Raw genomic sequence first — 26,629 nt, 5'->3', positions numbered from 1 at the left:
CAACCGTGACAGAAAGCTTGCAGAAAACCTTGGAACAGGGCAAGTGAGCCAGGGCAAATTAAGTCCTGCCTAGGTACCAGCCACTGTGTCATCAACACAAAACAGTGGCTGGTCACTTAAAATTGAGCCCTATGTATGTGTTGGGCTATAAAAGTAGTCCAAATGAAGCCCAAAACTCGGTGCAGTCTCTGGACAGCACCACTTCCCCAAAAACTACGGGGTGCAGACCTGCCAGGGCCCCCCCCCAAGCATCCATTGGGGAAGAGGGGAGCAGCACAGACCACAGACACCAGTATTGTGTGTGAAAAAGGAAACTTTATTGAAAAAGGTGCACATTACAACATAATGTGAGCCTTTGCCTTACAAAACTTGCCAAAAAGCAAGTCTGTCCAATTTAATGGGTGTAACCGCCCTTCCCTCCAGATCCCTGTCCACCCCTACTGGATCCGAAAACTGTAGCCTGACCCTGCGAGGAACCCTGTTGTCCACCTGATGTCCCTTGTTGTTGTCCATAACTAGTTGCATAGCCAGCCCCGCTTGCACCAAAGCAGGCGACTAATGGGTGTCTACCTGAGCACTTCGAGCACTCATGTCAGAACTTACAAGGTTCCTTTTGCCAGTCCTTTGTTATAATCCCAACAGGCCCCATTTTGGCTATTTTGACCTTTGCCTGAGCCCTCCATCCCTCTCCTGGTGTTGCGCCCTTAAAGGGCTTGTAAATGATTGGCAGACCACTAGCCATAAAAATCATTTTGGCAAATTGTGCCGGGTCCATAGTGTGATGCCGTAAGTTGGTATACAACTCTCCCCATTGGGCGCTTAGGTCCACTGCCATGCGTGCCCAGAACTCCTCATACTGAACCCAAGCATAGCCCATGTAATTTAGCTGGGCCTTTCTTATAACATCCATATAGTTAAATAGTGTAACAGACCTTTCTGGGTACTTCTCACAATAATAACTCGCATAAATGAGCAACGCGGCAATCAGCATTGTCACTGGCACTCTCGGCCATTTTGAGAGCCCTCGTTCTCCTCCTTAGACCCTTCCTTGGACATCAATTCCCTATGGAGGAGTTTCATCATTTCAACATACTCCCCCATCCATATCTTCTCTTTGTGGCCTGCATAAGGTGTAACCCCAGCGGCTTGGCCGTTCCCATTTAGGGCAACTGCTTGAACTTAATCTCTTTGCTCTCCAGCTTGTCACCCATCTCTGCTTGTGTAGCATTCTTTGTTTCCACCCCAGACCCTGTACCCATTCCCTTAGCAGTAACCTTAACTGATGTACTCCCTTAAAATGAGATCATCTTCCCTTGTGCGTGGACCTCTTGTTTCTTTTCCCCCAGCTGCACTGTGATATTATCTGTGCTCACTGTGGGGTCCTCGGTGCCCACAAGAGTATCCTGTAAAGGCCTTCCTTTCCTTAAGCGGGCCTCTCCACTGTCTTGAGGCTACCTTGCCTCAATCTCGATGGAAACCTTTTTCTGGCAGGCCTCCTGCTTGCCTGAGGCACCCCTGTCTCGATCCCAACATGTGTAATCTTTTAGCGGGCCTCCACGCTTGCTTGAGACTCCATGGCCTCCACCCCTCTGACATCATTCTTGTGTGGGCGACTCTTTCCAGAGTCTTGTTAGCTGACCTCCGTATGATATATTGTGAGCGCGTAGGGCCCATACTTCGGTATCTTACCTGGCGCCATTGTCAGTGCCTGCTCGGGGTCCACCATTTCGCCATTGACTATTGTCTCCAGGTCTGGTCACAACACCCTATATTCTGCTGGGCCCTTGGATCCTGTAACATACTAGGTGCCAATGGGTTAAAAGATCCCCCATCGCACCCTCCCGCAACCAGTTTTGTACTTCCACCTGACCCTCGTCTTTGTCTCTCAGTTCCCCTTTCTCAAACGGCTCTCATTGTAATCGAACAATGTCCACTCAGTCTGTGGCCCCAGATCCCAGAGCGCCCCACTGTCCACCCACTAAGCATGGGCGAATTTTGCGAATCTGGCGTTCGCGAATTTGCGTATTTGCAAACTCGCAATCGGCAAAATCCGCGAATTCTCGCGAATTTGCGGATTTTTTTTTGTGTTCGCAAGGGTTTCTGCCAGTTCTCGAGGGTTTTGTACCAGTTCGCAATTGCGAACTTACTTGTCGGCTCGCAACGGTCGCGACTATGTTGTTTCTACGTCTGGTTCATCATCACAGGTTCCCAGCACCCTCTGTTTCACCACTGCCACCCTCTGATTCACCCATGCCACCCTCTGGTACATCAATGCCACCCTCTGGTTCATCATCACTGTAGATTATGGGGGGGGAAAGCAAGCACACCTGCCCTGCTTCAACTGACATAAATTAATTTGGGGTTGATTTATTAATGTGTCACTGTTTTAAAATTCCAGTCTGGCACCTGCTTCCTTATCTGTAATTTGCTTTCTGTTGCAGTGCAATTTTTTTTCCAGGACCTTTGTGGCCTACTTGTAGCTATTCTATGATCCGGCTGTGAGGGTCAGAGCAGGGTCATAGAATTGTTGCAACTAGCAACTGAACTCTGGAGGGGCCCCAGTCAGGAAGCACTACAGGGAATGGTTACTAATGATGAGTTTGAACTTTTGCACCTGCCGAGTGCATTCAGTTTTGCAAAACTCGTTTTTCTGCAGAACAGCAACTGTAATGCCCCAAACAAACTTACTTGTGAAAGTTGATTTCTAATCCAAAAGTGATCCAAAGAAAGTCAAAAGGCCTCAAATCCAAAAAAGTGCAGAAAAATGTCAACCTGAGGAGTTATTCTGATAAAAATCATCATTTTCAGAAGGTCTATGCTGCTTGCTAGTGGATTTCTTGTGCAGAATTACAAATTTTGTAATTTCGCGAGTGCAAGATTGTTGCTGCCTACATGTTCGCAATTGCGAACTCTCGCGATACGTCGCCATACTCCCGCGGAATCCCGCAGCAAGATCCAAAATGGCGCAGCACTCGCAAAATTTCGAGAAAAACAACTTGGCAAACGCTGAATAACGGTAAGTGAACGCCGCAAAATTGTATCACCAAGAAAAAAAAATCCGCTGCGTGCGAATTTGCGGATTTTCTGTAAATTCGCGAGCGTTTGCGGATTGCGAATTTACCGAAAATCCACGAGCGGAACGGATTTTCCGCCCATGCTTACCACCCACCTGTACATGGGCTCATTTGCATGCAATATATGTTTGTGCTCCAGCGCCTTGAGACCCTCACGGGTGAGTAGCGTGCTTTATAAACCCCCTGATTGATTGATTGAACATACTGGGGGGCATACCTTTCCCTCCCCACCTTTCCAGTGATGCAGGACGCATAGTCCCATACTCCAACGTGGAGGAGGACACCCCAGTCATTCCACCCGTTGCACTGCCGAGGTCACCCCAGACCTTCTTGTGGCTGTGATAATGCTGTCCCCCGATGGATTCCAGCTAGCTGCAAGGGGCCGCTCTGTCTCTTTGCCTCGGGGTCATTGAGCCGCACCTGACTCTCCTGAGTCTGGCCCCCTAACAAACCTTCTCACCTGAAAAACAGAGACATGGTGTGGTGCGCTGGAAAACAGCTCCTCTTACTCCAGCACCTTTCCTGACACCTGCCTGAGGGCCCCCACCCCAGGACGTTGGACTAACCGGGAATGCACCCCAGGTTCCCCTTCTGCAGCCTCCAGGCCAACCCCCCTTCCCCTGCCTCCCCCTTTATGGGTCTTCAATATACTTTACCACAACACCTGACTTCCAGGACACTGTGTACGCTCTCCAGTCTGGACCTGGCCACATCCTGCTCACACCTTTCCTGAAACTTTCTCCTTCCCTTCACTCCATACCAAGTCAGCTGCTGCTAAAAATAAGTGAGGGGGCTTGAAGGCTACAGGTCCACACCTCCATCCTCTCCCGGGGCTTCAGGGTGCCCCCTACTGTACTCACCTTGAGACCCCAACCCAGACTACCCTGACTTCCAAAGACACCTGGTCCAGCCATGTATCCTTGCTTCAATCTATCACATTCTAAGCTCTCCACTTTGAAGAGGCTAACCCCTCTTCCTTCTCCCATTGCTCAGTCTCAGCCTCTTCTGCCATGATCCAGCCATGTATCCTTGCTTCAATCTATCACATTCCAAGCTCTCCCCTTTGGAGAGGCTAACCCCCCTTCCTGCTTCCCTTGCTCAGTCTTATTCTCTGCCATCCACTCCCAATAAACCTCCCTAAAATCCACCTGTTCCAACTCCTGCCTCTCTGCAATGCTCTTCCTCATGTTCTTGATCATGCCCTCTAAGCGCCCCTCCCCCCAGCTGTGGCCATGGAGGACCTCCCAGCCTGCCATGATTGGCACTCTTCGTTGCCCCCACACTCTCCCTCCCTCCCTCTGTGCGAGTCTGCGTGGGCATCCGCACACCCACCGTCTGTAACTGCGAGGCCTCACTATAACGTGTTGAGGCCTTGCGAGGTGCCGTATGCTGTGCTCCAATCCCCTGGAACACTACCTTGGTTGGGAAAATCCTCATGTCCCCTGCCCTCTCCCTCTCTTAGCACAAGGCCACGCTAGCATCTGCAGTGACCCGCCTACTATCTGCACCCGCGAGGCATCGCTAAAATGTGCGGGGCCTTGCGAGGTGCAGCATGCTGTGGCCCTGTCCCCCAGGCCACTACCGCGGTTCAGGAAGAGTTGACCAAACATCTCCTCACACCACTTGCCCGGCTCTTCCCAGCACCCCTTCCTAGGCCCGCTCTCTGCATACGGGAGCAGCCCCTCCTCCATACCTGCAACAATGCCGCCTGGGGCCGGTGCAGGGAGTCACTGGCCAACACCGCAGCCTCCACCTCTATAGCTGCCCAACGAGCATGGCGGCCCCCCCCATGGAGTTGGGCCCCACCAGTAAGGAGGTCAAGGTGACCAGTCTCCGTCAGCAGTTGCACAGCCTGGGCTACCTTGTCGTCGACACCGACCACTGCCATCCTGCAAGTACGGCGGTACCTAAACTACCCTATACACCCAGGAAATGGCAAAAGCTCAGAAGCTAGTATATTGCTTTCTACACCTGAAGCTCCTGCCTAGGTACCAGCCACTGCGTCACCAAGACAAGATGGTGGCTGGAACCTTAAAATGAAGCCCTATATATGTGTGCCCTATATATGTGTTGGGCTACAAAAGTAGCCCAAATGAAGCCCAAAGCCCGGTGCAGTCGCTGGACTGCACCACTTCCCCAAAAACCCAGGGGGCAGAGCTCCATGCAGTTGGCTGCCCCCAAAAGTCCCCGTTATCGTGTGAGCACAATACCATAATTGTAGGGGGTGAGAAACCCCACTCAAGCAGCAACCAGAATCCTTTTTCAAGGTGAACCACAAAAATATACCCTTAGCTAGGTACAGAGCAATCAGGCTTAACTTTGTACTTTGATAAACATTATACGTTCCACATTGTTCTAAGTATTTATGTAGCACACAAAGCCTAGAGAAAGCCAGGGACATTCAGTGGCTATCCTACATTAAAAGAATTACTAAGGACATGGGACGACCAGAAATCTTTACAAATCCTGAGGCCCTGGTAAAAGCTGATTTAAAATGGATTAAAGTAAATTTTATTAAAACCAGAGAGCAGGAACGAGAGAAGGAACAAGTTAGAAAACCTGTGGTTAGGAAGCACTACTTATTAATCTCGACTTTGTTTATCCAAACATATCTCACGATAGTGACGATTCCTTTCCATCGTTGGGTATTGACAAAGTTTAGATTTAATCAGATGCATATACTTTTAACTGATTGTAAAACATGGTGTAAGCCAGAGGATGCTCCCCCCTGTAGGTGTGACGGCTATTCACTTCAGGATACTAGTCATTTTATGGTCTTTTGTTCTTTGTACAGACTAGCCAGAAGAAAGTTTATTGTTCCATTGTTAAAGGATAAGGGATTCCTGCAAGTCTAACCAGCGCTACTTTATTTGCAGTTAATGGAATCCCCTGTAATCATGTATGGAGTGGCAAATTGTTTAGTGGCTTCCATTCGTTGTAGGAATCGGAATGCGATGGATTAACTAATATTGTTCCTGTACATTTATCAAGTCTAATGAAATATGTTTTTTAAAAATAAAGTGATACGAGAAACACAAAAATAAGTAGAACCATAGATATTCAGTTTTAAATTTTTAAGTGAAAATAGTCCCTAAAAGCACAAAGTGTCACTCATGGTCACCTGCTTGCACTAGACTGGGGGCAACTCACAAGTTCAGGCGACCACGATGTAGGGTGTGTTGAATACAGGGACCAGGTTAGTCCCGCTGAAGAGTTACGTTCTTATGTCTATTGTGAAGAGTTCTATTCACATTGGAGTAGGCTGCTAGGAGGAGGCTGTCATCGCAAAAAGAGCAGTTCATGCATCGTGGACGGTCACAGCTGTAGTGTGAAGATCTGGTTGTTGCTGTAGCTTTGCGTTGACAGTCAATGAGGGTTGTCATCACTGAAGCGCCAAGTGCAGATCTCATGCTACTGGTCATTGTGAACAGTGTTTTCAATGTGAAGAGCAAGTTCTGCAGTTTATGCAGTAGTGGTTGTCATGGGCATCAGAGATTTGGTGCAAGTGGAACTGTTCATGGTCATGAGGAGCCCAAACTTCAGGATTTTCACCCTTTGGTGTTGGAAGAGTTTCTTCTGATTCCAGCCAAGGGTCCAGGACCTGGGGGGAACCTCTTGTGGACGAGGACTCACTCCAGCAGAGGCCATCAGCAGAGTTCAGGCAATTCCAGTTGTAGATGATCACTCTGGGTTGATTAGGAGCAAGGCAAGCAGGTCCAGTCTCCCTACTTCAGACAACAAGACAGTCCTTCAAGCAGCAGGGCAGTCATTCTTCTATAAGGAGAGTCCCTGGAGTTCCAGTATTTATACTTGGGTAATGCCCTGTCCCTCCCACACAACTGGTTCTGGAAAGTTCTGGTTAAGGCTCCAGACTGTGTGTGCTGTAGGCAAAGCCCTTTGAAGCTCAAGTGGGTTTCGGTGCAGCCCCTTCCCAGTCATCCTGTCAGGGTGGCCCAACCATCCCTAAATCCCCTTTGTCTCACTCTCTGGAATCAATACACAAACCCCAACTGCAGACCCATTCACAGTCATCTGGCCCAGCACACTGTCAGAAAGTACATTTGTTGGGACAAAAAAATGAAACATTTCTAAAAGTTCAATTTTCAGAATTGTGACTTAAAATCTGACTGTCAGTCAAAGAGGATTTTTAATTACAGTTCATTTGGGTATAAACAGCATATCTCTATCTTCTTTCTTTCTGAAGGTAGCACTTATTAAATGTAATAAGAACACCCAGTGTTAGTAAATGTGAGAGCCAGGCCTTAATACAGAAAAAAACAACTTTAGGCGTTTTTTCCACTGTTAGGACATGAAAAACGTAATCACACGTTCTACTTTCTAAATACTGTGCCCCCTTCCCTGTGAGCCTGTGATGAACCTTAAGGATGACTTATACGTATTAAAAAAGGAAAGTTTAGGCCTGGCAAAAGGTTTATATTGGCAGGTCTGCACATACTGGCCTGAGGCATGTATTAAAGGACTTCAAGTGGGTTGCACAATGTGTGCTTCTGCCCATTAGTAACGTGTAATATACAGGCTTTGGCTACTAGTATCACCATTTGCTAGGGAATTATTTGCCTTCACAGCGCTTTTCTTTACAATTACTCCCTATAATCCTCTAATTCTCCTTTTAAGGTCCACTACTGAATGTTATTTTTACTCCCTTGTATAGCACTGAATGGAATTTTGTAACATGGTCCTGATGATGCGGTACAAAAGGGAGTGATAATGGACGGAGCATCTGAACCAATCAAACACTCACACCCAGTCAAAAGATCTTGGTTTAATCCATCACCGTTCTTTAGCCTACTCTGCCACCCCAGTTCAGACATGGCTATATGCAAATCAGTCTGACCCTGTGCGTCATGGGAACAGTGCAGCCCGAACTGCCAAGCCATGCCTTCCCTGGACCGGAAACAAGCTTCCGAGGACCGGTTTCTGGCATTCCAGCCGTCTTCAGCCCGGCTTGCTTGAATCCAGTGGCAAAATGAGCAAGGGACTCACGTCTGAGCATACCCTGCCACACTTATGGCGGCCAAAAGTGGTAAAAAAGGTTTATATTGGCAGGTCTGCACATACTGGCCTGAGGCATGTATTACAGGACTTCAAGTGGGTTACACAATGTGTGCTTCTGTCCATTTGTAACGTGTAATATATGGGCTTTGGCTACTAGTATCACAATTTGCTAGGGAATTATTTGCCTTCACAGCGCTTTTCTTTACAATTACTCCCTATAATCCTCTAATTCTCCTTTTAAGGTCCACTACTGAATGTTATTTTTACTCCCTTGTATAGCACTGTATGGAATTTTGTAACATGGTCCTGATGATGGCCTAACATTTCATAAAGGTCGAAACGCCGTCGACCACCACAGCATAACTTACGGCGCCATCACTGTGATTGTCCAGAAAATCCTATTGTTACTTAAATGTAATAGATGCACAGGCACTGTATATAATCCTGTTTGCACCCCTTCACCGCGGTATATACCCCCTCATGTGTCACTTTCACCGTTCACCTTTTCACAAGCACTTTTGCACCTTATCACAGGTTACATGACATTTAATGTAACAGTGCAATTTGTATATGGAAATGTTTGTTTTTCTTTCAACCATATCATTTACTTAAATATATGTGGAAAGCAACTGTACATTACTATGTCGCTCCACTTTTTTGTGTTTCCCTATGCCCCACCACCGCGATTTACTTTGCTCATTAACTAAGCCCCCTTCACATGGATACCCCTTGTTGGACCTGTCAGCCTTAGGGGGGTCTCCACCTACATTTTTGCCCTTGTGCCTCCCATTTTCACCGTACCTTTTGTTGGACTTAGGCCTCTCGGCGCCTCACCACTGCTAAACAGTGCTGAGGTGCAGGTGCTCTCCCCTAAAACATTGTGATGCTGGCATATCTGCCACAAGCCCCTGCTACTGCAGTGAGGCTTAACCCTCCATAGGCTGACATTGGTAACCCCCCCTTCTGGGATAATTTCTGATGGGGACTTAATAAGTCATGTTTGGTCTTGTTGGACTCCTGGCGGGGAGCCCTTTCCAATGATAAACGGGGTTTGGGTACTACTACTTTAGAAATCCCACTTTTAGAAAGTGGACCTTTTCCTGCCTACACTTTGTCTGGGCACTGTAGACTCCCCCTCCCCTCTACATACTGATAGCCTGCCTCAGTTGGGAGGTGGGAGTGGTGTTTCACACCTTCTACTCTGGAATGGGCTGTGACCGGCTGCCCACTGTAGGCTTAACAGACCTGTCTTTCTTCACTGTGACAGCCAGGTCATGGAAGACAGAAAACATCTAAGAACTTCCTGGACTCTTCCAGAAGCCCCTGCCCCCAGACCCTTCCAGAGATTTCTACCCCTTCTAGTAACTAGACTGTAGGGTATATAAGGGAGGGTCCTAGCTTCACATCTCTGTTATACTACTGGACCTGGAGAAATCTCTGCTGGAGTGGGGACTGCTGCGCCAGGAGGATTGCCACTTGTGAGGAGGCTGACTGCTCCCAGGAACTGTTGCCCCTACTTGCAGAGCTGCCCTACTGCCTGCTGATCCTACCCTGCTAGGGAGAACTGGAAATTACTCCCCCAGAGTGTCTCCACCACAAACTACAAGGACTGTCTCTGCAACGCTGGGCGCAAGGAACTACCTTGCTTCTAGAGAACTATGACGTTTTATTGTCCTTATAAGCTACCTCTGCAAAGCTGTGTGCAAGGATCTACCACCACCTGAGGATGTGCCCTGCTGAAAGCGGACTTCGCCTGCAAAATCATTGATCACACAGCGTGTCTGAGGCTGTGCTTAACGTGGGTCTTCCACCATAATCAAAACTGCCCCTGAAATCACTGCAGCTGCCGGGACTTGAGCGCACTGTGTAGCGCTGAGAAGCAAAGCGCTGTGCAGCAGGAAGCACCGCCGTTGCCCCGGACCTGAAGGCAACGTGAAGCTCTGTGCTAAAGGAGCGCTGTATGGCGCTGACCCGCATACTGCCAAAAGAAGCACTGTATATGCACCTTCACGGCCTTTGGCAGGTATTTCAAGGATATGCAAATTTGCCTCTCCGTAATCACCGCTGCGGCCCGGGACCTTCAGGAGCCTTGGGCGCGTCATCACCAACGTCAGGGGGAAGCCGCGCTGGGATTGGTTCCCACCCGGGATGTTGCCCGGCAACAAGGGAGTGGTCACGGGGAGGAGCTGGGCCCATTAAGGAAGCCGCAAGGTGTTACAAAGCAACCCAGGTGCATTCCAACGGACAGCTGCAGCACCTGGGACTGCTCGGCTCGGGCTCAGGGACGGAAGCTGTGAGAATGCGCCAGAGCCAGGTAAATACCCAGGCGGGGCGCTTGTGCTGCCACAAGTTTGACTGTGGGGGCTGCCTGCACTGCTTAGCGGGCCGACTGGGAACACTGCCCTTGTTCAAAAGTGGACTGCCCGGGACTGCCGAAAGTGAACAGCCTAAGGCATTTGGACTCACACTCTTACATACTGCTGGGATCTGTTTGGCCTCGATCGGAACCCCCTTTCCTAATACCTCAGCGCCTCGCAACTCTGCATTGGGTTTAAGCTTGTCGTTGTGGGGAGGATCACCATTCCGATATTGTGGACTGTCGGGACTGTTATTCCACCTCTGTGGGTTGGAGGCGAGCATTACCGTATCACCCCCTAGTGGGAGCCCAGAGGGGTTTTCTACACTGTTTTGCCCTAGATGTGAAGTACTGTCCTCCAAAGCGGAATAGTCTCACCCGTACCGCAAGCAGAACATAACTTACCACGTTTGAGGAACTCTTGTCTGCCCCAGTACACCCCACCTAAGAGACAGTCTCTACAAGCCTAATTTTTGGGAAAGAACCCACAGACTCACTTCCCTTGATGTTATTTGCCCCACAGACCTTCTTTCTGAAAACCTGTCCTAACTGTATATTGGATTCCCACCATTTTCTTCTTGACCTTGCATAATTTTTGGATAAAGACAATTTTTTTTATATAAAACTGGTATAGTGTCCTTTTATTCGTGCTTTTACTGTGTCACTGTCAGTGGGGTTTGCACAAATACTTTTACACCTTGCCTCTTAAGTTACGCCTTTCTATTTTGCGCCAAGCTACCCGGTTGAAAACAGTGCTCCCTGCTTGGACTAGGGTGCATACCCCTGCCAACTAGAGACCCCGGTTCTAACACTCCTTAAGGCATTGCTTATGTTATACCTTCCAAATCAGGGGCATCCCCAAGCTCACCTTATAGAGTGCGGCCGATGCCTGAAGTTCAAACATACCCAATAAGGATAATTTACAGTTTGAGAATTTTCTGAAAGAGCTACCACGAAAATGGTTAAGAACAAACTGGCCAATTGAGAAACTTATGGTAAGCATGAAATTACCCAATGGGAACTGTACCACGAATATTTTTGATTCTAAAAACATGTGCATATATGTGATTAATATATCAACACCTCATCTGTGTATTTTTTGAACTGATGCCAACCATTAAAATACACGTGCATTTTCGTTTCTTTAAAGGAGGATCTCTTGCAAACGAACTAATGACTGATGAGGAACTTTTTATCCGCTGGTTGCAGATTGCTACGTTTCTTCCTGTGATGGTTTTCCAAACTCCACCTTGGGTCTGTTGTGATGATTGGGTATGTATATTTACAGGATTGTATTAGTTTCATTTCATGTCATTTTAGATTTGTGTTTATAAGGATGCAACTAAAAATAAAAATTTTAAATGTACAGTTAAACTGAGGTGCAGCTTTAACACACACATTTAGTCAGACTATGTTTAAACACTTGGAACTTTAGATTAGACACTCAAATGTTATGAACATTGCAAATTGCCACAAATGTGTGCCCATTTTCAAGCACAGGATCACCAACTTGAAACTCTTCATGAACTGGTAACCAGGTTTTGGACAGTACATCACAACTTAGTTTTCCGTCCTCTTGTCATGGAGGGACCTAGGGACTTCTCTAGGGGCCAGCAGGTGGCATTCCAGCCCGACGGGTCCACGAAACCCTTGCCTCTACCACCCAAGCCGCTTCCACCCCCACGTTTAGAGATTCTGGTATGACTGGTTTTCATCTTGTACAACTAATCCACTTTTAGCGATGAGCAGTGACTTTCCTCCCTGCACCTGGAAGCATTTTGCTTTTTTACCTCCTGAAACCTCTGCTGACGGTCCCAGATAGGAACACACATTGACAAAGCAAATAGGTCTGGAGCCATCTGCCAGCCTTTCAGCAATTCTTCTTTTGTTTCGTCATAGTTTTTACAAACGTTTATTGTTTGGGAAGCTGCAGGTAGTTTGTCAATCTAAATAAAACCATTGACTAAAGATGCTGTACCTCATAGTGAAGTTACCTGATTGCTGAATTGGGATGACACGTTGCTCTTTGAGGCACGCTCGAGTGGGTTCAGGAAAATGTGAATGATACAACCATAGGCGTGGCTGAAAACCCCTACAGGTAACTTTGTCATACTCATAATTTTAGTAAAATCCAAAGGTTTGGGCTAACACGCACATAAAAGATCTAAATATTGTAGCATTGATATAGACAGACAGAAACAAAGAAACAAAGAAGGAAAAAAGAAAAAGAAAGAAGGCATGAAAGATTTAAAGAAGTAATAAAGACAAGAAAGACCCCCTACTCCATGCTGTGTGCTATAGTGGGCAGAAGCTAAATATGACAGACACATCAACAGACCAATGGATGAAGAAAGGTCAATAAGTATATTATCCGATAATTTTTTTTTTTATTAAAAGGTTTTGACCAAAACCAGATCGAGAAATCATTGTCTGGCAGACTCCCCAAAATAGGTGAGACTTCCGCCAATGTGATATGGATCCCCGTAGTAGTTGAATTATTGCCTCAACTGTTGCTGACACCAGGGCCAGCTGTGCTTCTGTCATCAGAAACCTGGCAGTACCTCCACCTGTAAATGAGACAGGGGACCCATGAGTTTAGCAATGCTGAAGAACCATTGAGTTAAGGCTGTTCTCCTGCCCACCAACTCTAATGATGCCTAAAGAGCTTAAGGCTGCACGCCCCCACATCAGGCGTCGTCAGGGAATGAAGCACTATATAAATGTTATAAAGCTATTAAACACACAAATGTGAAATGTAACATTATAGTATACATGCCAAATGAAAGCATGGATGACAACATTGAAAGCTATGAATACTTTTGTTAAAGATAGCAATAAGTAACCATGAAGTTATACTCAGGTGTCCTATTTATTTCTTAGTAATTCTAACATACATGCACATTTGCTTTGAAACCACTTGTGAGGACCTTTTTAGGAATAATCGGTACACTTTGTCAGTTTAAAATGTACATATCATGAATTACTTTTGGCGAAAGTTATGCCTGTGCTCGTGAATGAGGACCCATCTACTCTCTTGAGCACCCAGTGCTCAGGAAAATTCCTTGGGTCTAAATATTGGACCTAATTTCTGAACAACTCTGCCATGGCCAGTCCCAAGCCCAGCTGTGAAAGGAGGAGGGTTATGTGTGTAACAAACTACCCCACCATGTAAAGAATTATAGTTACAGAAACATCAACCAAAAGTCATCCCGGCCACAGGGAGAGAGGAATATCCTTCACAGAGAGCTATGACGCCTTGTGATGAAATCTGAAAATCTCTAGGATCCACAAAGTTGATCCACCAGCGTTCGAACAAGACCATCACCATTGGGACATGGAACGTGAGGCCCATGTACGAAACAAGCTAGACAACCCATGTGGCAGGGAAGATGAAAAAATTCAACCTTGCTCTGCTTGGCATCAGCAAGACCTAATGTACATAGTCCAGACAGATCAGGAGGAATTCTGAACACGAGGAAGAGAACATTTCACACACTCAGGGAGTAGCAATGATGCTACGTCAGCAGCCAACGGAGCTCTGATTGGATAGGAAGCCCACAGTCCCCGAATCATCACAGTGACCTTCCACAAAAAGAAATAGAGGATCAACATGAATGCCATCCAGTGCTACGCAACAATAAATTACAGCAAAGAAGAGGAAAAAGAACAGTTTTACAACAGACTCCAGTCCATCCTGGAGAAATGCCTTGAGAGAGACCCAAGGCAGCGTGACCAGACCATTCAACAGAGACTCAGATCATCCATGTCAGCATTGCCAAGACATTCCAGAGGTCCCTGCAGAATGTGAAAGTGAAAGTAGAGAGCAGTGGATGTGTTGTCAGACCATCACCTTGTTGTGGCCAGACTGAAGCTAAAGCTGAAGAAAGCATGGATGAAAAAACTGACAAACCAAAACTAGCGACATAACACCACCCTCCTCAAAGATAGAAATGAAGTGAATGCTCAGTGCCCCTCAGTAACAGTTTTCAAGTCCTGCAAGAACTAGAGGATGACAGAGAGCCAGTAGAAAGTCGGTGGGAGAAGATCAAAGAAACAGTGACTTCAAACTGCCAGGAAGTACTGGCTCCCAAGAAACACCATCATAAAGAATAGATCTACACCGAGACTATTTGCAAAATCTAAGAGAGAAACGAAAGATAGCTGCTGTCAACACTAGCCAAAAAATGCAAAAGCTCAAGGCAAATGCACCGAAACCAAATAGGAAGCAAAGAGAATCTTAAAAGCAGACAAGTGAACATTCATTGATGGTCTTGCCACAGAAGCCCAAGGAGCAGCAAGCAAAGGAAACTTGAAAGAACTCTAGTACATAACAAGAAAACTCTCCCACAGATACAGCAAGCCAGAAAGACCTGTTTAAGAGAAAGCTGGGAAGACAATCATGGGTAACAAAGGCCAACAACGAAGAAGGGTGGAGTGCTTTGAAAAACTGCTGAGCCAGCCTGTGCTTCATTGTCTACCAGGCATACAGCCATCTGACAAGGACTTGCCAATCAACTACAGCAGACCAACCATAGAAGAAATAGAGCAAGCCCTCAAACATCTGAGAATTGGGAAGGCAGCAGGGCCTGACTACATTCCTGCAGAGACACTGAAGGCAGATATTGAAACATCAGTAGACATGATTTACCCATGTTTCGGAAGGATCTGGGAAGATGGAAGGGTGCCATCAGACTGGGAGGAAGGATATCTCCAAGAAAGGTGGCCCGAGTAACTACACAAACTACAGAGGGAAAACTCCTCTATTAACCCCAAGCAAAATGTTCCACAGATTCATCCTGAACAGAATGAAGGAACACGTCAACGCTCAGTTGCAAGACCAGCAAGACGGCTTCCGCAAAGATAGATCCTGCACAGACCAGATTGCAACTCTGGTCGTCATTGTTTTGATGAGCAGTCGATGGAATGAAACTCCCCCTATATGTTAAATTCATCGACCATGAGAAAACAGTTGACAGCGTGGACAGAAAAACCCTTTGGAAGCTCATTCACCACTACGGTGTGCCTGATAAACTCAGGAGTCAGGAACTCTTGCGAAGGAATGACAAGGAAGATGATCCATAGAGGACAATTCCTGGAAGCCTTCGAAGTGAGGACCAAAGTCTGCGAGGGTTGTTTGCTCTAACCTTTTCTGTTCCTGTTGGCTCTAAACTGCATCATGAAGAGATCCACAGCAAGGAGAAGAAATGGGATCCAATGGACACCTTGGACGAAGCTTGATGACCTGGCCCTACTCTCCCACACCCATCTGCAAGAGAAGACCGATAATGTGGCAGCCAAGTCAGTATAATGTGGCCTCAACTTACACAAGGAAGAAGCCAAGATTCTGAAGGCTGACATGGCCAGTATGACTGTAGTCACTCTGGTAGGTGATGCACTGGAAGAGATTGAGGCTTTCATCTTCCTGGGCAGTGCCTTAGACAAACAAGGGCTGCCTTCATTCAGCTAAAGAGGATCTGGAGCTCCAAGGACCTAATGCTGCAAACCAAGATCAGGCTTTATAACACCAGCATGAAATCAATCCTTCTGAATTTGAGCAGAAACTTGGAGAACAACAGTGACCACTACCAACAAAGCCTAGACCTTCATCAATATGCTGGCCAAACTGCCTCAGGAAAACGATTTATGGCAGCAGACTTTCCAACTTCCTGCTCATGAAGAAAACCCAAAAAGACGCTAAGGTTGGATAGGTCACACCCTCTGCAAGCCTGTATCAAAAACCACCAGGCAAGCCTGGCCCTGGAACCCTCAAGTTAAAAGGAAAAGAGAAAGGCCAAGAATCATCTGATGCCGAAGCCTTGAGGCTTACTGCAAGGAGATGGATTTTCGTCTCGTGGACCTGGCGTACTGCAGGAACAGGCATATCATAGCCTACGGGAACATTTTCCCTCTACAATCCAACGGTCCCGCATAAGGACCCCCTTTTTCTTCATATAGTCGATCCCATTGTTTGATTACTAGGGCCATTTTGTTGTCCCCATCTTTATACAGTTTTGAATTTAACTTGCCAAGGAGGTCGAATACTCATTTCCATACGGCGATCTTTTACCAATATGAGTAACAGCACTGTGACGAGTATCCTTCACATTTTGGCGTCCATCTGTTACTCCTCAGTATTTATTGAAGACCCTCCATTCGGGATCGATCATATAATCTTACGAACTAGAAAAATTGATTGACATCTTTAAGTACCGTACAAAACGGCGTCTTACCTATTCTAAGCCCTGATGAAGTTCTCAGATGGAGAACAAAACGCATTGGTTGGACTGTAAAGAATTTTGTTTTGAACATGAAATAAAGGAACTTTATTAAATCTACTCGGTGATCTTTGGACTTCTTTTCTTCGCACACGCCCAAACAATCATAGTTTGAAGCATCTGGAACACAGTGGCAACAATAGACGGCTGATGCCGTGGCTGTTTGCGTGGGATACTGGATTTCAGAACAGGCACAAGGTGCAGAACCATATAGTCAACCGTCGCCTTCTCTGTATGTCTGTATAAGGAGATGGATTACACTTGGAGTCAGATTGAAAGAAAATTCCAGGACAGAGATGGCTGGAGAGTCTTGGTTAATGGGCTTTACCTCATGAAGGGCAATAGGCATAAATAAGTAAATAATTTTTTTAACATGAGAGGGCTCCTCAGCCTTTCCCCATAAAGACAAAAGGCTGATAGCAATATTCTTTGTCAGATGTGTGCATGGTGTGAGGATCCTCTGGTTATTTATTATCATCTCAGAGTGAATTGAAGGAAATAAAGGCATTTTCAGTCACGCCTCTTCCTCATAAAAGCATCAAATTTGAACAGCAAGGTACTCTGGGCTTAGGTCCTGATTCAAATCAGGTCTCTTCCATGAAGATCTGCCTTCTCTAATGACATACAACTAAGATTCTCTCTCGCTTTGTCTCTCACTCTAACATCACCTGGCACACTGCTCAATCATGGGCTTTAGTCAAGTCTCAGTTGTATTTCTGCAATGCACTATAATTAGGCATCTCTAGAAGAAAAATTGCTAAACTGTAGGAAGCCTGAAATGATGCAGTACAGTTGACCTGTGGCCTTAGTAAAAGATACCAAATTACCTTAGGCAAATGGAATACATTGGAAGTGCCTAGAGTCCTGAATTCAGTAAATATTTCCTTGCATTATCCATGAATGCCTCCATCATACTGTGCCAGACTACATCCAGGACATAGTAACTAGCAAGTCCTGGATACATTTACGTTGGGTTATATTTATTTGTAAACTGTGATATCATCCTTGCGCTTCGCAGATATTGAAGCTAGCTCTTGGACGGGGAGGTGTATTGCCTCGAACAGCCAATCTTCATAAGGAATTCCAGCAGAGGAGGAGGTTAGGATGTGAGATGAAAGGTTGTTTCAAGCTTTAGGGGTATAAGAAGGATTGACCCCCGGATCTGCTTTTGTGGATCTCTGTAACGTGTGCTTGTAATTTTCTGGCAGATTGGTGGAAATGTATGCAGTTGTTCAGGTAGGCTGGGCTTGTGTTGTGTAGTGCTTTGTATGGGTGGGTGAGAGGTTTGAATTGTGTATGCCTGTAAATAGGGAGTCTAACAGCTACGTTCTGGATGGTCTGCAGTCTCTCTGTGAGTTACTTCTTGATTCCTGCATTGCGAGTTTCCATAGTCTGATCAGTTGATGATGTAGGCTTGTGAGACCGTCTATCTGGTGTTGTCTGATAGCCGCTTATAGATCATTCTCAGAGTGTGGACATTAGACATTCCTTGCTTGTGGGGTGGAACCAAGGTTAATTGGCCAAAAGGCATAGTCCCACGGCGAAGCATCCTTTCTGATTATCACCACTTGTTGGTGCTCAGCTTTAGGTATTTGGACTTCATCCAGGTGGCCACTTCAGCCATGCGGGTGGTGAAGTTGTTCTCTGTATTGGGTGATTTGCATGACAGGGACAGTATCAGGAGTCCAGCACTCCATTCAACCTTAAGAACTAGGTCATTATCTTTCTCTACAAACTGAATACAGGGGAGGAGGGATTAAAGATGTTTGGGGAGTCCCAGGGCTCACCCCTGGAGCAATTGTCCAGACCCTCTTTGCACAGACGAAAATAATCGAAAGAATGAGCTAAAACATAATTATTCTTGTACTCTAAAGGCCTCCTTACCTATATCAGAGCCTTGAGGCAGCATCAGTGGTAGAGATGCTACATAAATATTGTGTGACCAGGAAGAGCATGGCAGCAGTTGCATAACACTGAGCTCCCAGGCCCATGTACCCCTGAAACCCACCAGCGGCAATATCCTACTGCAACTGACAACCCCCTACCCATCTAAAACTTGTCTGGGAGTCTCCCTGCTGTGATCTCGGGAAAGGTACACAATGAGCGACCGCTCAGATCCCAACAGATTGGAACGGCTGACTGAGGGCGTGAGGCAGCACCAAGATGGGAAACCCATAGGCCCCAGTGACGATCTGACCACACATGCCTACTTTATTGGACCTGGTAAACAGATGTGTGGAGGAACACTGCAGGAGCACCAGGGATTGACAGAGGGGCCGAAACAGGAGTCAGAGGGAGATGTCACCCCTATCCCCCTGTGAGGTAAAAAAAAATAACTTTTGGACACTTCAGGGAAAAAAAGGTTTGAGGAATGTGAGAGACAAAGAGCAGGGTCCCCCCTCTACTTTTCTGGAAACAAATGATCCCATTTTTTAGATTGCAGGAAATCTTCATCGCCTACCCTGGATAAGTGGGACTTGAGACTCAAGGGCCAGGTCTAAAAGTGGTTAAGAGAACTGAAAACATGGGCAGAAGCGGAAGGTTCCCTATTGCATAGAGAGGCAAGCCTAGGGCAAAGGACAATAGGGTCCCAAGAACATGAGATGAAATACTGTCTTCCATGGTGGATGTATAAGAAGGGACACCTTCCAAGACTACCTGCCCCCGAGAAAGTTAGATACAGTGAATGACAAAGGGGAAGATTGAAGTGGTGAAAAACACAAAATAAATATTGAATTCCATTTCCTGCCTCACCAACGCACTCCTTTTGTTCTACTTTTCTTCACCTCTTCCTTTCCTTCCCTCCTCCTCCTCCTTTGAAACAGGCAACAAGTAAGCGTGAATAGGTTCCATATATTTTATTTGTTAAATTCTGTGAAAGACTTTGTACATGTTGCACTGTAACAGAGGAATAATAATTGCAAAGGGCCTAGTGCTCTCAATAGAGTAGCGACAGTGTAACAAGTCCACTGTTTATGGTGGTTATTTTAAAAAAGAAAGTAATAAAAATGTTATTGGGGTGTGGCCAACTGCCTAACATGGCAGTCGCCTCTTGAAGGAGCAGCACTAATCCGGGAAACATCCGTTACAACGCGGATGTTTCAACGCGGTGCTGTTACGACGTGTCCGTAACAACGCAAGTCGTTACCACGACTTGCGCTGGAGGGCGCTAGAAGATTAAAAATAGTAAATTTACTATTCCAACACCTTCGCTAGTGTCCACGGGGACTGGTGTTAGAATAGTAAATTATACTATTCGATATCCGCGCCCCCAACGCAAGTCGTGGTAACGACTTGCGTTGTAAGGGACGCGTTGTAACAGCACACGTTGTGACGGTACGCGTTGTACCGTCACCAATCCGCACTAATCCTGCTTATTTGCCGTATCCTTTGGTCCCTGTCGCGTGTCGAGTTTGGCCGCCGCAGAAGCTACCAGGCACCGACCTCCATGGCCCCCCTTGGAGCCCTGGTGGGGACCGGGTTCTGATGCGTGGAGATCTCGGCCAGTGAGGCCTGCGGCGTGCTGTGAGGCCCGAGACGGCCTGGGCCATCCCTGCGGAGAGACGGGACGGGGCCATCCAATGCTGGAGATCACACAGGGTCATAGCGATCGGAGACCCTGAGCGGCGTCGCAAAGACCAGGCGATGCCACGCGCAGACGCCGGGGAGACGCAGGAGAGGCAACGCGCTCAGAGGGTAACAGGTGGGCGGCGCTGGAGAACAGGTGCTGAGGCGCAGCTACGCAAGTGCCGGGGATCCGGTGAGGCCCGCGCGGGCGTGCACAACAGAGAGAGGGAGCCGGACAGGGAAGGTTTCTTCCAAGCGGGTGTTAACATACGTGCCCCCGGGGGAAGAGAACCCTACGGCGTGCTGCAGGCGGCCCCCTGAGATAGTACTGTCATGGTGAATGTGTCAGGGCGACTGTACCAAAGGACTGTGGAGTGCTTGTAGAAAACGCAGAGGCCAGTAGGGAGGAGTTGCTAGGTGAGACCGTAATGACCATTGGTGCTGGAGAAGGTGTGCCCCCCCCCCAAGGGAGTCAGCCCTGGAGCGCTGTAGCAGTGTGGGACGCCCTGAGTGCCCCCCGCTCCCCAATCCTCCTCAAGAACTGCAAGGTCAGATGGCACCGTGTGACGGTGGCTTGAGACTGGAGATTGCGGCTCTATAGGTGGAGATATAGGCCAAAGGACCGCAGTTCGCTGACTGAGTACACTACGGGCTGTGCTGGGTGCAGACGGCCGAGCCTGTGCAAGGGGGACTACTGGTCAACATAGGAGCTGATCCCCACGGAACTGAGGAGTGAAATTCCACCTCCACCATAGGGGACAAGACATTGGAGCACGCAGCAAAGGGGCGAATGAAGGGCAAGCAACAGGACGGTGAGTCTGGGACTGAACTCGTCCCCGACACCGCGATGTCGCTGGATGGATCCCATCAGGTCAGCTGTTTACCACCTATCCACACAGAGGAGGCGACCGACAAAATGGACTTAATCCTACAAGATGTGTGCGACTCTAGGAAGTCCATAGAGGCACAGATAGGCACTCTCACGTCTGGACTGTCGTTACTCCGGGCAGACCATGCCAAACTTGCTGACAGGGTTAATGACCATCCAGTGGAACTGAAAGCCTTGTCCCCACAGCAAACCCAAGACACCATCGATATAAAACAACTACAGGACGCGGAGGGGAGAGCAAGGAGAAAAAACATCCCGGTCATAGGCATGCTGGAGAGAAGCGAAGAGGCAGACGCGACTCAATATATGGAGGGCTGGCTCAAGGAGCATGTCACTTCAGAGGGCCTCTCAGACCAATTCTGCATTGAACGTGCTCACAGGATCCCCACAGGCCGTCCGAAACCGGGGGCCCCGTCGAGGCCACTCATAATTAAGTTGTTGAATTACAGAGACTGCGAAGCGCTGCTACAGAAATCGAGAGAAGTACCCCGAATTATTTTCGAGAACACCAAGGTCTCGTTGTACCCAGATTACACGTTGCTGGTGCAGAAACAGCGCTCCTCCTTTCTGCCGGTCAAGGGGAAACTACGGGACTTGAACTTGCAATATGCCCTCTTCTTCCCAGCGCGGTTGAGGATTATCCACAAACAGAAAATGTATTTATTTGAGAGCCCTAGGGACGTGGTGGAATGGTTGGAGGTGATGGAGCTGGGGAGACAATAAAGGGCTAACTCCCAGTCCTCAACATCCACCATGCAGGATGGTCGCAGGACGCCGCATCTCAAAGAGACTGCCCAAAAGAAATACACAACTCTAGCCAACAACTCAACAGAAGCAGAGTAGTAGGGAGACGGCGATCCTTGCGGTCTCCTCCTTCTGGACCACGACATAGATCGGCAACCTGACTACGTCTGAAGTTGATACCCAGAAATCGGACACGATGGGAGTGTGGCCCTGTTTCCCTCCATGACCCCACAGACTCCGGATGGACTGATTCCCTGAACGAGTGAACAGTATTATGAACTTGCAACAGAAGAGTATTGTGTATGACTGCATTATTGCTGCAAATATATTTACTATACAGGCATTGTGTTACTTGTAATTAAGGCCCAGGGGCCCGTTTGAGTTCCACGGTAGCATTGACTAGGAAGGAGCACTGCATGGGTAGGTTTGGGCACGTACCCCAAGTTGCGAAAGCTTTTTATGGATGTTATACAGGTTGATATGTTTCCTGGTTGGTTGGGTGGTCCGCTATAGTTTCACAACCGGACTGAGTGTTGGGATTTGATGGGGAGGGTAATAGTCCTGTGGGATGCATATTCTTGAGCTGGCGCAACACTGCACCAGCTCCGCTGGTTACACGATGCAGACACAGAATAAATATACCATAATAACGTGGAATGTCAGGGGTCTGGGGTCTGTCCAGAAGCGGCATAGAGTGCATGCGCAGTAATGAAGATGCAAGGCGCAGATAGTATATCTGCAGGAGTCCCATTTTATTTATTTATTTATTTATTATAAAGTTTTATATAGCGCGAACAAGACCCGTGGGTATCAGAGCGCTTAACATAGAAGAAGTAAAGGATTAACAAATATATTAACAGTTATACGAACAACATATATGAGGTAGGTGATATATAATCAAACACATGTGTAGTTAGCGTCTAAACTTCTATCATAAGTAATATATATATATATACATAGACATATATGAGGTAGATCATTATAAGTTCATGTAGGATGTAGTTATCAGTTCGGCCAAAATATTGTTTAGTGATATACTTTAGGTCGGTCTTACATCCTAGAATTAGCGTTTCTTATATTATTGACTGTGCTTCCCTTTCTGATGCCATAACTGTTTTGTATTAGGGTAGTAATAGACCAAAACCGTGCTCAGATCTCTACTCTAAGTAAAGTATTTCTTCATCAGAAGGCTCTTCACTTCCCGTTTGAATGTTGCCAAATCCTGGATCTTCCTAACGTTAGGAGGGAGTGAGTTCCAGATTCTGGGGGCAGCTCCAGAGAACGCTCTGTCATAGGTTTTTTTCTTTCGGAAAAAGGCTGGCCGTAACAGAAACTCCTCAGCACTTCTAGCTGGTCGATTACCACCGGACAGCTGAATTTTCTTCGCTAGGTATCTTGGGGTGTTGTGGTGTAGCGCTTTATGGGTGATACATGCTAACTTCATTTGGATTCTGGCTTCATAAGGTAGCCAATTTAAATTTTCAGGTGTAGGGATATATGATCATATTTCCTAGATCCTGAGATAACTCTTGCCGCAGCATTAAGGTTGAACAGGAAGTTGGGTAGCTCTGTAAAAAGTGTTTGGGGTTTGCGCGAGGCACTACAATCTGGATCAGGCATTCTGTGCCCATCACGTTGATAGAGTAGAGAGTTGACCAACAGGGGAGGTATATCCTAGCTAGGGGCACCTTGGATGGCCAACCGATAGTATTGGGTTCAATATATGCGCCAAACTCGGACCAGGACAAGTTCCTATGCAAGCTGTCTGCCGCCCTGGTAGGGTGGGAAAGCTACCCATGGATCATCAGTGGGTATTGCAATGCTGTGATGAATGTCATGCTTGACAGGCCGCAACCTCCTTTACATGGGACAATGGTTTGTAAACAAGCGAATGCATTGTGTGAATGGGCAGAGGGCTGGGGGTTGTGTGATGTCAGGGGGATGCGACACCCAACACAAAGAGAATATTCCTTCTATTCACCAGTGCACATGTTACAGACACAAATTGATAGGGTGTACTGCTCCAATAATATTGCGATGCAAGTACTGCACACCATGTATTTGGCAAAGTCCTTCTCCGACCACAGTCCCTTGGAAGTGGTACTTGGATGGGGCAGGGTGCCCGCCCCAGTGCCAACATGGCGGTTGTGGCCTCAAATGTTAGAGGACTCAGTGTTCCGCGCCACCATGTCTGACACTATACAACAGTACTTTACGGACAACAGTCCACCAGGCTGATCGAATGGGACGCCTTTAAAACGGTGATCCACGGGAAGGCAATTGGGGCGACGGTATGGGCAAGACAAGAAATACAAAGATCCTTGCTAGATTTTGAGGAGAAATTAATAAATTAAATGGGCTGGAGCAGGAGGCTGCGCTGAATGAGTCCCTCTGAGTCACTGGTAACTACTCAGGGTTAAATCAATGAGGCCTTCAGGCAATATTATGCAGGACTTTGCAGTGCACCCAAAGAAGACGTAAGTGCGTCTACAGATGAGTTTTAAGCCGCAGTTCACTGCCCCCAATTGATGGCAGATGCAAAGAAAGAACTACTAGGCCCTATCACTCAGTCGGAAATCAAGGCTGCTATCAAGGGACTCCTCTGAAATAAAACCCCTGGGTTGGACAGCCTACCAGTTAAATTTTACGCCTCATTTGCAGACCTCCTCGTACCCCAATTGGAAATCTTATATAAGGAAGCATTGAAGGAGGGTGCTTTGCCCCTCACTACAGCGCAGGCACTGATGGTGTCACTCCCGAAACTGGGCAGAGACCCCACAGATATGGCTAGTTATCGGCCTCTGTCATTATTGACGACGGAGTACAAAATACTCAGTAAAGTCCTGGCCAACAGACTCCTACCAGTAATACACAAGCTGATCCATATAGACCAAACTGGCTTTTTACCGGCGCGAAGTACATCCCTAAACACTAGAAGGTTGCACCACCCCGATCCGGAAAGACTATGCGGGCTGCGTTTCACTGGATATGCGCTAAGCGTTTGATACGATTAAATGGGATTATATATTTTGGGCTCTGGCCAGATTTGGGCTCCCGGAGGAGTACATTAGTTTGATCAGACTCCTATACCATGCTCCTATGGCTAGAGCACGGACAGGGAGACACATCTCAGCGGAACACCAGATACATAGGGGTACGAGACAGGGGTGCCCCGTCTCACCTCTTGTCTTTATATTGACCCTTGAACCCTTGGCATTAAAGATCAGGACGGACCTGCCCGACATGGGGATAACTGTATGCGACAACACGCATTTGCTATCAACATACTCTGGTGACATCATTCTTTATCTGCGCGACCTCCGCTCCCCTATGGACTCTATTTGAATCTTTCGAAAGACTGCCAGGTCTCTCTATTAACCCGGCAAAATCTATGGTTTTCTACTTTAAGGAGCAGGCGCCTCTGCTGGACTTTCGCTTCGGTTCGCTGCACTTCAAGGTTGCTCCCCATACATTTAAATATTTAGGCATTCAAGTATAAAGGACCCAGGCCGATATGCTAGAGGGCAACTTGAACAGAGCCCTGAGAGCCCTACGGTCCAGCATTAGCTTCTGGACATCCCTGCCGCTGTCGGTGGCAGGTAGGGCGGTAATCGCCAAAATGGTGGTCCTCCCACGGCTGCTCTATTATTTTATGAACATAACACTTATGATCCAGAGCGCCACTTTTAAATTAATGAACCCCTTGCTAGTTGAACTCATTTGGGGGTCGGGAAGGCAAAGGATCAGCCTAAAGAAATTGCAGCAGAGCACGTCCGGAGAGGGTGTAGGGGTGCCTGATCTTAGGGCATATTTTTATGCCTGTCAACTGCAGTGGCTATCCTTTTGAACGGCAGGGCATAATTTGCAGGAGATAGGGATGACCGAACAAGACGTAGGAAAGGGGGTGTTTCACACCCTTTTACTACCACATAGAAAGCCACTGCGAGACCCCCCCCCCCTTCTGCGCACAGCGCTACAGTATACAAGGGCAACTCTTGCCTATGTTGGGAATATACTGTTTCTTGGCATTCCCTTGCAGAGCGGATGCCTATCGAGGCGCAGGCGTACCCCTTGGGCGGATGTGGCGGTCACTACAGTAGTTGACCTCTTTGGTGATGGTATGTTAATGGATCATGATAATTTTGTTCGAGAAATGGGAGCACCAGACCATCTATACCTCTTACATGCAGCACTGCTGCAATATGTTAGAAAGTATTGGGCCCCGCAGAGGCAGGAGTCCCCACTAACGACCTAGTAAAAACACTATACTACATGGGACGGGGACGTCACCTAATCAGGTGGTTATATGTGGAACTTCGCTCCCACACACAAGTTGACGTGACACCGCTCCGCACAGCCTGGGAGAGGGACATAGACAGGGCCCTTTCGGATAAGGATTGGGAGAGAGTGATGGAATACCCTAAAAGAGTATCTCAGAAAGCGCTTCAAATATATTAAAACTATGATCCTACATAGGGCATACCTTACACCACTCAAACTCAACAGGATGTACCCGACAGCGCGTCACCACTGCCCTAGATGCCAACTAGATGGAGCGGACCTAGTACACATGATATGGTCTTGCCCGAGGATTACAGGGTATTGGGCCTTGGTCAGATGTCACACGACGGAAATCACAAAAAGGGCTATAGATGCCACAGTAGGGGTCTGTATATTGGGACTGCGGAAGGGAACATCAAAGTATAAG

General features: G+C 47.3%; 1 protein-coding gene across 1 annotated transcript in view; it reads left to right on the top strand.

The window, feature by feature from the left end:
• LOC147733283 (SITS-binding protein-like) overlaps positions 1-26,629 on the top strand; it is a 1,106,372-nt gene that overhangs the window by 963,224 nt on the left and 116,519 nt on the right. Inside the window, exon 8 of the mRNA XM_086957841.1 lies at positions 11,597-11,718. Coding sequence (XP_086813967.1) covers positions 11,597-11,718 — 122 coding nt within the window. The remainder of the gene's footprint in view (positions 1-11,596; positions 11,719-26,629) is intronic.

This window comes from Lissotriton vulgaris, chromosome 2_1, assembly GCF_964263255.1.
Source record: "Lissotriton vulgaris chromosome 2_1, aLisVul1.2, whole genome shotgun sequence".
NCBI lineage: Eukaryota > Metazoa > Chordata > Amphibia > Caudata > Salamandridae > Lissotriton > Lissotriton vulgaris.
Note: the sequence above shows the minus strand (reverse complement) of the source record. Positions and strands in the feature narration are given on the sequence as shown.